The sequence below is a fragment of the Cherax quadricarinatus genome, chromosome 44 (genome assembly GCF_038502225.1).
Source record: "Cherax quadricarinatus isolate ZL_2023a chromosome 44, ASM3850222v1, whole genome shotgun sequence".
NCBI lineage: Eukaryota > Metazoa > Arthropoda > Malacostraca > Decapoda > Parastacidae > Cherax > Cherax quadricarinatus.
The window spans coordinates 19,956,203-19,968,889 of NC_091335.1; the positions used below are offsets into that span (position 1 = coordinate 19,956,203).

The following is a 12,687-nucleotide window of genomic DNA, read 5'->3' on the forward strand; positions in this document are numbered from 1 at the left end:
TACCTTGGCTGGTGCGTGTGGGAAAGTACCCTGGCTGGTGTGTGTGGGGAAGTACCCTGGCTGGTGTGTGTGTGTGTGTGGGGAAGTACCCTGGCTGGTGTGTGTGCAGAAATACCCTGGTGTGTGTGTGTGTATGTGTGTGTGGGGAAGAACCCTGGCTTGTGTGTGTGGGGAAGTACCCTGGCTTGTGTGTGTGGAAGTACCCTGGCTTGTGTGTGTGGAAGTACCCTGGCTGGTGTGTGGGGAAGTACCCTGGTGTGTGTGTGTGTGGGGGAAGTACCCTGGCTGGTGTGTGTGGGGAAGTACCCTGGCTGGTGTGTGTGGGGAAGTACCCTGGCTGGTGTGTGTGGGGAAGTACTCTGGCTGGCGTGCGTGGGGAAGTACCCTGGCTGGTGTGTGTGGAGAAGAACCCTGGCTGGCGTGTGGGGGGGAAGCACCCTAGCTGGTGTGTGTGTGGGGAAGTACCCTGGCTGGTGTGTGTGTGTGTGGGGAAGTACCCTGTCTGGTGTGTGTGGGGGGGAGTAATCTGGCTGGTGTGTGTGTGGGGGGAAGTAACCTGGCTGGTGTGTGTGGAGGGAAGTACCCTGGCTGGTGTGTGTGTGTGTGGGGGGGGGGGTACCCTGGCTGGTGTGTGTGTGTGTGTGGGGGGGGAAGTACCCTGGCTGGCATGTGTGTTTGGGGGGTTAGTACCCTGGCTGGTGTGTGTGGGGGGGAGTAACCTGGCTGGTGTGTGTGTAGGGGGAAGTACCCTGGCTGGTGTGTGTGTCTGTGTGTGTGGGGAAGTACCCTGGCTGGTGTGTGTGTGTGGGGAAGTACCCTGGCTGGCGTGTGTGTGGGGGGGTTAGTACCCTGGCTGGTGTGTGTGTGGGGAAGTACCCTGGCTGGCGTGTGTGTGTGGGGGGAAGTACCCTGGCTGGTGTGTGTGGGGGAAGTGCCCTGGCTGGTGTGTGTGTGTGTGTGTGTGTGTGTGGGAAGTACCCTGGCTGGTGTGTGTGTGTGTGGGGGGGGGGGGGAAGTACCCTGGCTGGTGTGTGGGGGGGGGGAAGTACCCTGGCTGGTGTGTGTGTGTGGGGAAGTACCCTGGCTGGTGTGTGTGTGTGGGGAAGTACCCTGGCTGGTGTGTGTGTAGGGAAGTACCCTGACTGGTGTGTGTGTGTGTGTGTGTGTGTGTGTGTGGGGAAGTACCCTGGCTGGTGTGTGTGTGTGTGTGTGTGTGTGTGTGTGTGTGTGTGTGTGTGTGTGGGGAAGTACCCTGGCTGGTGTGTGTGTGTGGGGAGAAATACCCTGGCTGGAGTGTGTGTGGGGAAGTACCCTGGCTGGTGTGTGTGTGGGGAGAAGTACCCTGGCTGGTGTGTGTGTGGGGAAGTACCCTGGCTGGTGTGTGTGTGTGTGTGTGTGTGTGTGTGTGTGTGTGTGTGGGGAAGTACCCTGGCTGGTGTGTGTGTGGGGGAAGTACCCTGGCTGGTGTGTGTGTGTGGGGGGAAGTACCTTGGCTGGTGTGTGTGGGGAAGTACCCTGTGTTACAAAAAATGCAATTTCTAAAAAGCTTAGAGATCTCCAGTGAATACTAGAAAGGACTGCCCTTCTAGCATCCAGCCTGTTACAGGGTTTTCGTAACAATTAGTCAGTATCCTGGTCCAATTATCCATTTGAATTCAATAAGAATTAATAGTGCTTCAGGATTACAACTGGTAGGCTAATAACTAGAGAAATTAAAATTTAATAAATTTATTAATTAAGTTGTCTAAGCGTATATCAAATTAAATTATATCAATATCAACAAAATAAGAATAATCACTTCTCTCGTGTTCAGTATTATTGTGCTGAAAGCACATATCTCATTTATAAGTCTTAAGTACCGTCTGGTACATTGACATTTAATCCTATATACAAATAAGTGTGTGTATGTGTGTAAGTGCTCTAAGTAGTTCGCTATGTCTCACGACACGACTAGACTTAAACAAGTGACTGACAAAGTCCTCCAATAAACTAACTTCTTGACCGACTGGCAATCAGAACAGTCTGCTTGAACAATACAAAGAATGCTAAGCCCAATAGCAATATAACAAGCAACTGCGACACAGAATCAGGATCAAGGAGATAATATAACGACACTAAGTAGGGACCATCTGCAGATCCTCCACAAAAGTCACAAAACTCCCATACCACTGAATCTAAGTTCAGCATAAGAAAATCCCTGACTGTGACAGTACACAGATACCAGTACAAGTTAGGTCAGAAGCTACAGCTCAGGACCTGAGTTGCTCAGAGTGTCTATGCGACACACAACCTCAGTACAATGTCGAAAATCACTAAGTCTATACAATGTTCTGTGAATAGAGTTCTACAGAACCAACAAGAAAGCTACAGAGACGGTCTTCCAATAAGGGAGATTTAGGCACTTGTCAGGAATACGTCCAACCACCAAGCGAGTCTAGACCAGACTGAATACTTCAGGCGAGGTGAGAACACCCCCCCCCCTCGATCACGTGATAGATCCGTGGACAGTTGCTGCCCAGCAACAATGAGAAGCCGGCAGAGTAACGAGCCACAAGCGATAACTACAGTAGTTAGACAATCAAGACTTGAACTATGAGCACATAATACAGTGGACCCCCGGTATTCGATATTAATCCATTCCTGAGAGCTCATCGAATACCGATAATATCGAAAACCGAATCAATTTTCCTCATAAGAAATAATGGAAATCAAATTAATCCGTGCAAGTCACCCAAAAGTATGAAAAAAAAATTTTTACTACATGAAATATTAAGTTTAATGCAATAGAATAATTACAATAACAATAAAATAATTGACACTTACCTTAATGAAGATCTGGTGAGGATTGATGGGATGGGAGGAGGGGAGAGGTGTTAGTGTTTAGAAGGGGAATCCCCTTCCATTAGGACTTGAGGTAGCAAGTCCTTTTCCGGGGTTACTTCCCTTCTTCTTTTAATGCCACTAGGACCAGCTTCAGAGTCACTGGATTTCTGTCGCACAACATATCTGTCCATAGTGGCCTGCACCTCCCGTTCCTTTATGACATTCCTAAAGTGTTTCACAACATTGTTAGTATAATAGTCACCAGCATGGCTTGCAATAGCTGTGTTAGGGTGATTGTCATCAAAAAAGGTTTGCACTTTAAGCCACATTGCACACATTTCCTTAATCTTTGAAGTAGGCAACTTCTTCAATTTCTCTATCCCCTCCTCCGAAGCAGTTTCCTCAAGTGTGGCCTCTTGCTGTTGAAGATGATCTAGCAGCTCATCAGTGGTTAGTTCTTCAATGTCCTCCTCCACCAACTCTTCCACATCCTCCCCACTAACCTCCAACCCCAAGGACTTCCCCAATGCCACAATGGATTTCTCAACTGGCATAGGATTCTCAGGGTTAGCCTCAAATCCTTCAAAATCCCTTTTGTCTACACATTCTGGCCACAGTTTTTTCCAAGCAGAGTTCAAGGTCCTCTTAGTCACTCCCTCTCAAGCCGTACCTATAAGGTTTATACAATTGAGGATATTAAAGTGATCCTTCCAAAAGTCTTTTAGAGTCAGTTGAGTTTCTGTGGTCACTATAAAGCACTTTTGAAACATAGCTTTTGTGTACAGTTTCTTGAAGTTGGAAATGACCTGCTGGTCCATGGGCTGCAGGAGAGGAGTGGTATTAGGAGGCAAAAACTTGACCTTAATGAAGCTCATGTCCCCAGAAAGTCGCTCTGCCAAGTCTGTAGGATGACCAGGGGCGTTGTCTAATACCAGGAGGCACTTAAGGTATAATTTCTTTTCAGTTAGGTAATTTTTCACAGTGGGGGCAAATGCTTGGTGTAACCAGTCATAGAAAAAGTCCCTAGTGACCCATGCCTTACTGTTTGCCCTCCACAGCACACACAAATTAGCCTTGAGGACATAGTTTTTCCTGAACACTGGGAGTTTCAGAGTAAAGGGTTCACTTTGCAATCACCTCTAGCATTGGCACACATGAGAAGAGTAAGCCTGTCTTTCATAGGCTTATGTCCTGGGAGTGCCTTTTCCTCCTGAGTAATGTAGGTCTTGCTTGGCATTTTCTTCCAAAGCAGGCCTGTTTTGTCGCAATTAAACACTTGTTCAGGTTTAAATTCTTCACTGTGTAATCCTTGAATTCCTTCACATATTTTTCAGCTGCTTTTTGGTCCGAACTGGCAGCCTCACCATGCCTAATCACACTATGTATGCCACTACGATTCTTAAATCTTTCAAACCAACCTTTGCTGGCCTTAAATTCACTCACATCACCACTAGTTGCAGGCAGTTTCTTTACCAAATCGTCATGCAACTGCCTAGCCTTTTCACAAATGATCGCTTGAGAGATGCTATGTCCTGCTATCTGTTTTTCATTTATCCACACCAATGACAATCTCTCAGCGTTTTCTAACACTTGCGGTCGCTGTTTCGTAATCACAGTTGCACCTTTTGCAAGAACAGCTTCCTTGATTGCCGTTTTCCTGGTCACTATAGTAGAAATGGTTGATTGGAGTTTATTATACAACCTAACCAGCTCCGACACACGCACTCCACTTTCGTACTTTGCAATTATCTCTTTCTTCATTTCATAAGTCATTAGCGACTTTTTTCTCAAAGGGTTGGCACTAGAAGCTTTCTTGGGGCCCATGGTGACTTATTTTGCAGAAACAAGCACCGAACACAGCGATAATACGGATAATATGGAATGTACCAAATGTATCCTTAGATGCGCACACACCGGCTGGCTTGTAAACACTGGCACACACAGGGCAGTTCAGGCCACACGTGGACATGTCTCGTACGAATCGTATCGAATACCGGGTTTTCAATCTAATACCGAGGAATTTTTTTTGCGATATAATGCATCGAATACTGGATTTATCGAATACCGATGCCATCGAATACCGGGGGTCCACTGTAATATATTACATCCTACCTAACAAAAGTAACTAAGTCATATAATAATATGTGTGTGTGTGGGGAAGTACCCTGCCTGGTGTGTGTGTGTGGGGAAGTACCCTGGCTGGTGTGTGTGTGTGGGGGGGGGAAGTACCCCTGGCTTGTGTGTGTGTGGGGGGGGTAAGTACCCTGGCTGGGGTGTGTGTGTGGGGAAGTACCCTGGCTAGTGTGTGTGGGGGGAAGTACCCTGGCTAGTGTGTGTGGGGGGAAGTACCCTGGCTGGTGTGTGTGGGGGGAAGTACCCTGGCTGGTGTGTGTGGGGGGAAGTACCCTGGCTGGTGTGTGTGTGTGTGTGTGTGTGGGGAAGTACCCTGGCTGGTGTGTGTGTGTGGGGAAGTACCCTGGCTGGTGTGTGTGTGTGTGTGTGTGTGTGTGTGTGTGTGTGTGTGGAAGTACCCTGGCTGGTGTGTGTGTGTGTGTGTGTGTGTGTGGGGAAGTACCCTGGCTGGTGTGTGTGTGGGGAAGTACCCGGGCTTGTGTGTGTGTGTGGGGGGGGGAGTAACCTGGCTGGTGTGTGTGTGGGGGAAGTACCCTGGCTGGTGTGTGTGTGTGTGTGTGTGTGTGTGTGTGTGTGTGGAAGTAGCCTGGCTGGTGTGTGTGTGGAGGGGGAAGTACCCTGGCTGGTGTGTGTGTGTGTGTGTGTGTGGAAGTACCCTGGCTGGTGTATGTGTGTGTGTGGGGGGGGGGAAGTACCCTGGCTGGTGTGTGTAGGGAAGTACCCTGGCTGGTGTGTGTGTGTGGGGAAGTACCCTGGCTGGTGTGTGTGTGGGGGGAAGTACCCTGGCTGGTGTGTGTGTGTGGGGAAGTACCCTGGCTGGTATGTGTGTGGGGGAAGTACCCTGGCTGGTGTGAGTGTGTGGGGAAGTACCCTAGCTGGTGTGTGTGGGGGGGAGAAGTACCCTGGCTGATGTGTGTAGGGAAGTACCCTGGCTGGTGTGTGTGTGTGGGGAAGTACCCTGGCTGGTGTGTGTGTAGGGAAGTACCCTGGCTGGTGTGTGTGTAGGGAAGTACCCTGGCTGGTGTGTGTGTAGGGAAGTACCCTGGCTGGTGTGTGTAGGGAAGTACCCTGGCTGGTGTGTGTGTGTGTGTGTGGGGGAAGTACCCTGGCTGGTGTGTGTGTGTGTGTGTGGGGAAGTACCCTGGCTGGTGAGTGTGTGGGGAGAAGTACCCTGGCTGGCGTGTGTGTGGGGAAGTACCCTGGCTGGTGTGTGTGGGGGAAGTACCCTGGCTTGTGTGTGTGTGTGGGGAAGTACCCTGGCTGGTGTGTGTGCGCGTGGGGGAAGTACCCTGGCTGGTGTGTGTGTGGGGGGAGTAACCTGGCTGGTGTATGTGTATGGGGAAGTACCCTGGCTGGTGTGTATGTGGGGGGAAGTACCCTGGCTGGTGTGTGTGTGTGTGTGTGTGTGGGGAAGTACCCTGGCTGGTGTGTGTGTGGGGGGGGAAGTACCCTGGCTGGTGTGTGTGTGTGTGTGTGTGGGGAAGTACCCTGGCTGGTGTGTGTGTGTGGGGAAGTACCCTGGCTGGTGTGGGTGTGGGGGGAAGTACCCTGGCTGGTGTGTGTGTGGGGGGAAGTACCCTGGCTGGTGTGTGCATGTGTGGGGGGAAGTACCCTGGCTGGTGTGTGCATGTGTGGGGGGAAGTACACTGGCTGGTGTGTGTGTGGGGGGAAGTACCCTGGCTGGTGTGTGTGTGGGGGAAGTACCCTGGCTGGTGTGTGCATGGGGAAGTACCCTGGCTTGTGTGTGTGTGTGGGGAAGTACCCTGGCTGGTGTGTGTGAGTGTGGGGGGAAGAACCCTGGCTGGTGTGTGTGTGTGGGGAAGTACCCTGCCTGGTGTGTGTGTGGGGGGAAGTACCCTGGCTGGTGTGTGCATGTGTGGGGGAAGTACCCTGGCTGGTGTGTGTGTGGGGGGAAGTACCCTGGCTGGTGTGTGTGTGGGGGAAGTACCCTGGCTGGTGTGTGTGTGTGGGGAAGTACCCTGCCTGGTGTGTGTGTGTGGGGAAGTACCCTCTACCACCATCATTACCACCATGACTACCACCCTCTACCACCACCACTTTTATATCTTTCTTCAAACTTTTTCTTGAATTCTATAGTGTTTCTCACCCTCTTTACCAAAGGGCTGGCACTAGTAGCTTTCTTTTGGCCCATGGTGGCTTATTTAGCAGTTACAAGTACTAAAAACAATAGAATAATACAAAATGTATCACATGTACACATGGAATCGCCCTCACCGGCTGATAAACAATGGCACACTGGCTGTACATGGAGTGTCTGGGCTGCTTATGGCTTGTGGACCCATTCGGGACGAATGACTTTTACCGAGTTCGGTGTTGTTAACCGAGCCAATATTTTGATGCAAAAATGTTACTTAATCTGATTATTACAAAATCCGACGACATCTTAATCCGGGGGTCCACTGTATATTCGCTTCTAATAAGATATAGTGGAACCCCAGATTTTGGCTGCTTTTTTGGCCGAAATTCTGTTCCAGATTTCGGCCGACAACTCGGAAATCGGTTGTATTGGACGCTTCTGCCTGCCATTCCCTTGCGTTCATGAGTCAGTCTGACTGTCTCTCTGGGTGAGTGAGCAACATTCCGTGCATTCATCCAAACATTTTGTTATAATCCATTGTTTTTTGTTCTTATTTATTAAGTGCAACTGCAAAATAAGCCACCACAGGCCCAAAGAAAGTTCCTAGTGCCAGACCTTCGGTAAAGAAAGTGAGAAGCACGATAGAATTCAAGAAAGAAATTGTAGCAAAGTACGAGAGTGGTGTACGTGTCTTGGAGCTTGCTAGGATGTATGGGAAATCCAAATCAACAATCACTTCCATCTTGGGAAAGAAAGTAGAAATCAAGGAAGCTAATGTGTGAAAGGGGTAAATATGCTAACGAAACAAAGATCACCAATAATCGAAGATGTGGAGAAGTTATTGTTGGTGTGGATCAATGATAAATAATTAATGGGAGATAGTGTTGTGGAGTCGATCATTTGTGAAAAGGCAAAGCAGTTGCATGCAGATCTCGTAAAGAAAATTCCTGGAATGAGTGCTGCTGTTAATGAATGTAAGGCCAGCAGAGGCCGCTTCTACAGATTCAAGAAGCGTAATGGCATACAGTGTTGTAAGGCATGGTGAGGCTGCAAGTTCAGACAAACGTGCGGCTGAAGAATTCGTGCTTGAATTCAAGGATTGCGTAGAGGCTGAAGGATTCGTCCTCCAACAAGTATTCATTTGTGACAAAACGGGCCTCTTTTGGAAGAAAATGCCAAAGAGGACCTACATCACACAGGAAGAAAAGGCACTGCCAGGACACAAGCCTATGAAGGATAGGCTTGCTCTTTTGTTCTGTGGTAATGCTAGTGGGGATTTCAAAGTGAAGTCTTTATTGGTGTATCACTCTGATAATCCCAGAGTGTTCAAGAAAAACAATGTCCTCAAGAGTAAATTGTGTGTGTTGTGGAAAGTTAATAATAAGGCATGGGTCACAAGGCAAATTTTCATTGATTGGGTCCATGAAGTGTTTGGCCTGAGTGTGAAAAAATACCTCCAGGAAAATAAATTGCCACTCAAGTGCCTCCCGGTACTGGACATTGCTCCTGCTCATCCTCCAAACTTGGTAGACTAATTGTCTATGGAGTTAAGTTTTATAACAGTGAAGTTCTTGCCTCCTAACACTACTCCTCTCATCCAACCCATGGACCAGCAGGTCATTTCTAACTTAAAAAAACTCTACACCAATGCAATGTTTCGAAGGTGCTTTGAAATGACCTCAGACACTGACTTGACCCTAAGAGAGCTCTGGAGGAATCACTTCAATATCCCCCATTGCATAAGCCTTGTAGGTAAAGGCTTGGCAGGAAGTGACTTGGAGAAAGTTGTGGCCAGAATGTGTCCAAGAGAAGGATTTTGAAGGGTTTGAGGCTGACCCTGACCCTGTTGACCCTCTGCCTGTTGTGGAATCTTTTGTGGCTTTGGGGAAGTCCATGGGGTTGGATGCGAGTGGCAAGGATGTGGAAGAGTTGGTGGAGGACCACAGAGAAGAGCTAACCACTGAAGATCTGCAAGACGTTCATCTACAACAGCAACAGACCACAGCTGAGGAAATTGCTTCAGAGGAGGAGGAGGAAGAGAGAGGGGAGAATGTGCCTTCTTCAGTGATTAAGGACATTTGTGCAAAATGGAGGCAGGTGAGAAGTTTTGTGGAGAAATATCACCCTGACCAAGCTCAAACAAGCCATATCCGCAACATGTTCAGTGACAAAACCTTGTCCCACTTCAGGCAAATCTTAGAGAGATGCCAGAAATAAACCTCTCTGATCAGTTTTTTTTTTTGTGCGACTAGTGCAGTGACTCTCAAGGTGGTCCTAGTGCCAGTAAAAAACAAAGAAGGGAAGTAACCCCAGAGAAGAACTTGATATCTGCAGTCCTTATGGAGGGGGATTTTCCTTCCAAACAATAAGCTCTCCTCTCTCTCCTATCCTTGCCTTCTTCAATATGCCAACAAGAGTCTTCAATAAAGGTATGTAATGTTCAGTTATTAAAATTTATGCTTTATATTTATTTTTCATTGTTTTATGTATGTAAAAACTACAGCTAATCTATAAAATATTTATTTTTTGTTAATATTTTTGGGTGTCTGGAACGGATTAATTGTATTTACAATAATTCTTATGGGAAATATTACTTCAGTTTTCGGATTTAGGCCGACCTTCTGGAACGGATTACTGCCGAAATCCAGGGTTCCACTGTATTGATCTAGCAAAATGACTGGACCATGAAAGCAAGTACTATATGATAATTTTGAAATGTAATTTTGATCTAGTCTAGTTAGAAATATGAGTAGATGTTTTTCAGATTAGTTGAAAGGAAATACAAGTGCTTTGTGAAATAATAATGTGTTCTTCAGTAATCTTCCCCTGCAGAGCCTTTATTTTTGTTTTTAAATAATAAATTGAGAATATTATACCATGTAGTAATATATTATTTTTCTCTCAGATTCTAATGAAATGGGGAGAATACTCTAATGATGTGCAGTTCATCCTTCAACGATCAGCCCTTGATCCTAAGACACCCAATGGTCCAGCTGGCCTTCGACCTGGTATTTCCCAGAGAGTGGATACCTCAAGCAGGCCATCTGTCCCTCAGGGTCCACAAGCTGTGCAAGACCGACCTAGACAATCCCCTCACGTACACAAAGATCTAAAGAAATCCTTGACATTTAGTGGTGGTCATGCAGAACTTCGGAGACAAGAAGTGGGTTCCCCATCCCAGTCTGCTGCAGGACCACCTTTATTGCAGGCTGTACCATCGCAAACAGGTCCTCGTCATACAGACCTTGTTTATCCCACACCACCTGTGTCACACTGGGAAGGGCAAGGCTGGACAGGCGAAGGAAGCAGGACAGATCAACAGCCTGGAGGAGTTGCTTGGAGACCTCCTGCACCTCCGCCTTATGAGGTGGTTCGGGGCAATCCCCCTCCACCTCCTCCTTCTAGGGTTGGGGTAGATAATGTTCGGGCCACCACTAGTCACTGGAGCACACCTCGGCCTGGTCCTCATTCACCTCCATCATCATCTCATCAATCAAACTCGGCTTCCATCCATCACTCACCTAGCAAAACAACCCCAACTAATGAGCCGCCATATTCAACAACTTCTAGAAGAGATCAGCGAGTTGACTCTCAATCTTCAGTGAGGACAGACCTTGTTTACAGCGATGGTAGACGAGCCCCATACCCAGGCTACACACATCAGGGTAATATTGGTCTTCCTACTGGTCCCCAGTATGCATCCCGTGGTCCACCTCCTAGTCAGACTTCTCCCATGTATAATGGCCCACCCCCTCCAAAGCCACCACACATTGCAGGTCCAAGAGAGCTCCCACCATACCGTCATCCACCCCCACCATCTTCCTCACCAAGTAAAATTGCCCCAACTCATGGATCACCAAGGAAAATTGTGAATGTATCTCAGCCACAACCAGCACTGACGACACAGATGTCACCTATCAAACAGCTTCCAACAGGAACACAAGTGCCACATTCGACAAACAAAGTGCCTAACACTCATCAGGTCACTGCCTCCCCACATTCGTCACCAGTACGTCACCCCTCACCAACACGAAGGCCATCACCCACTCGCCATCCATCACCAACACGCCATTATGGGGTGAACTCTGCAAATGTCAATTCTGCCAATCAGCTTGGCAGTGTCAAGAGTGGACGATCCAGCAGTCCAGTTAAAAACATCCCAGTAAGACACATTAACTTTGAGGATACACCAAGCAGTGCCAAAAATGAGAGATGCACATCTAAACCATCAGAAGAGGAACCAAATTGCAGGCGGGGAGAAGCCAGTTTAAGGAAAGAGGATGGTGCAAAAAGCGATGTTACCAGAGAAGTTTCTCAAGCAGATATTGTAAATAACAGTGCTTCAAAAGTTAGTTCAGATACACAACTCAAAATAAATCATCGTAGAGGAAGTATGGACAGGTTGGCTTTGGAAGGAGGAATTGTGCCTAGTCGACGTGGAACAAGCGAAGAACCTCTTCCCAGTGAGGTAACCCTTACAAACTGTGGTGAACGGCTCAACACATCCCTAGATTCTACATTTTCGAATCACTGTGTGAAATCCCCGCATTCACGACGAAGTCCTGCTAAGGTGAATGTAATGCAGTGTAATGTAAGGTCACACATTACTGTGGAGTGTAAGGTCACACATTACTGTGGTATGTAAGGTCACAAAAAGCCTACTTAATTCTTTAGCTGGCAGGTCCCAACATTTTATTTTCCACTTATGTGACACATTTTGAAAAAAAAAAAAAATCTTGAGTGTTTCCTAAATACATATATGAAACAAACATGAAATCAGATAAAAACTTAGTTTGTGGCATGTTAACATTGGCAAAAAATGATCATACATTGGCAGTATTGGCAAAAATGCATATTTATGTTCTCACATTTATTTATAGGAACAAGTAGAGGCAAATGGTTTTTATGATGTGCTTTTTTACAATAACTCCAACATCACGCCAAGTCATAAAAACCATTTGCCTCCACTCCTATCTAACACGCTCACACACGTTTGCTGGAAGTCTAAGCCCCTCGCACTCAAAACCTCCTTTATCCCTTCCCTCCAACTTTTCCTGGGATGACCCCTACCTCGCCTTCCTTCCACCACAGATATATATGCCCTCCAAGTCATTTTATTTTATTCCAGCCTCTCTAAATGTCTAAACCACCTCCACAACCCCTCCTCAACCCTCTGGATAATACTTTTAGAAACCCCGCATCTCCTAATTTCCATCCTTAGCTTGGAGATTAGGAGGTACTGGGTTTCTAAAAGTATTACCCAGAGGACTGAGGAGAGGTTGTTGAGGTCGTTTGGATATTAAGAGAGAATGAATGGAGGGTGTATAAATCTGTAGTGGAAGGAAGGCAGGGTAGGGGTCATTCTAGGAAAAGTTGGAGGGAGGGTGTAAAGGTGGTTTGGTGTGCAAGGGGCTTAGACTTCAGCAAGCATGCATGAGCATGTTAGATGGGAGCGAGTGGAGGCAAATAGTTTTTGACTTGACATGCTGTTGGAGTGTGAGCAAAGTAATATTTATGAAGGTATTTAGGGAAAGCCTAGAGAACAAATGGATTTGTCAGTTAAAAATAGGACAGGAGAGTTATTAAATGGAGAGTTAGAGGTATTGGGAAGATGGAGGGAATATTTTGAGGAA

General features: G+C 47.2%; 1 protein-coding gene across 7 annotated transcripts in view; it reads left to right on the forward strand.

Moving 5' to 3' along the window:
- The window catches only part of RASSF8 (ras association domain-containing protein 8), a 76,442-nt gene that overhangs the window by 23,439 nt on the left and 40,316 nt on the right, over positions 1-12,687 (forward strand). For all 7 annotated transcript variants that reach the window (XM_070094169.1, XM_070094171.1, XM_070094170.1 and 4 more), the window contains exon 4: positions 9,960-11,624. In XM_070094169.1, the coding sequence (XP_069950270.1) occupies positions 9,960-11,624 (1,665 nt within the window). The remainder of the gene's footprint in view (positions 1-9,959; positions 11,625-12,687) is intronic.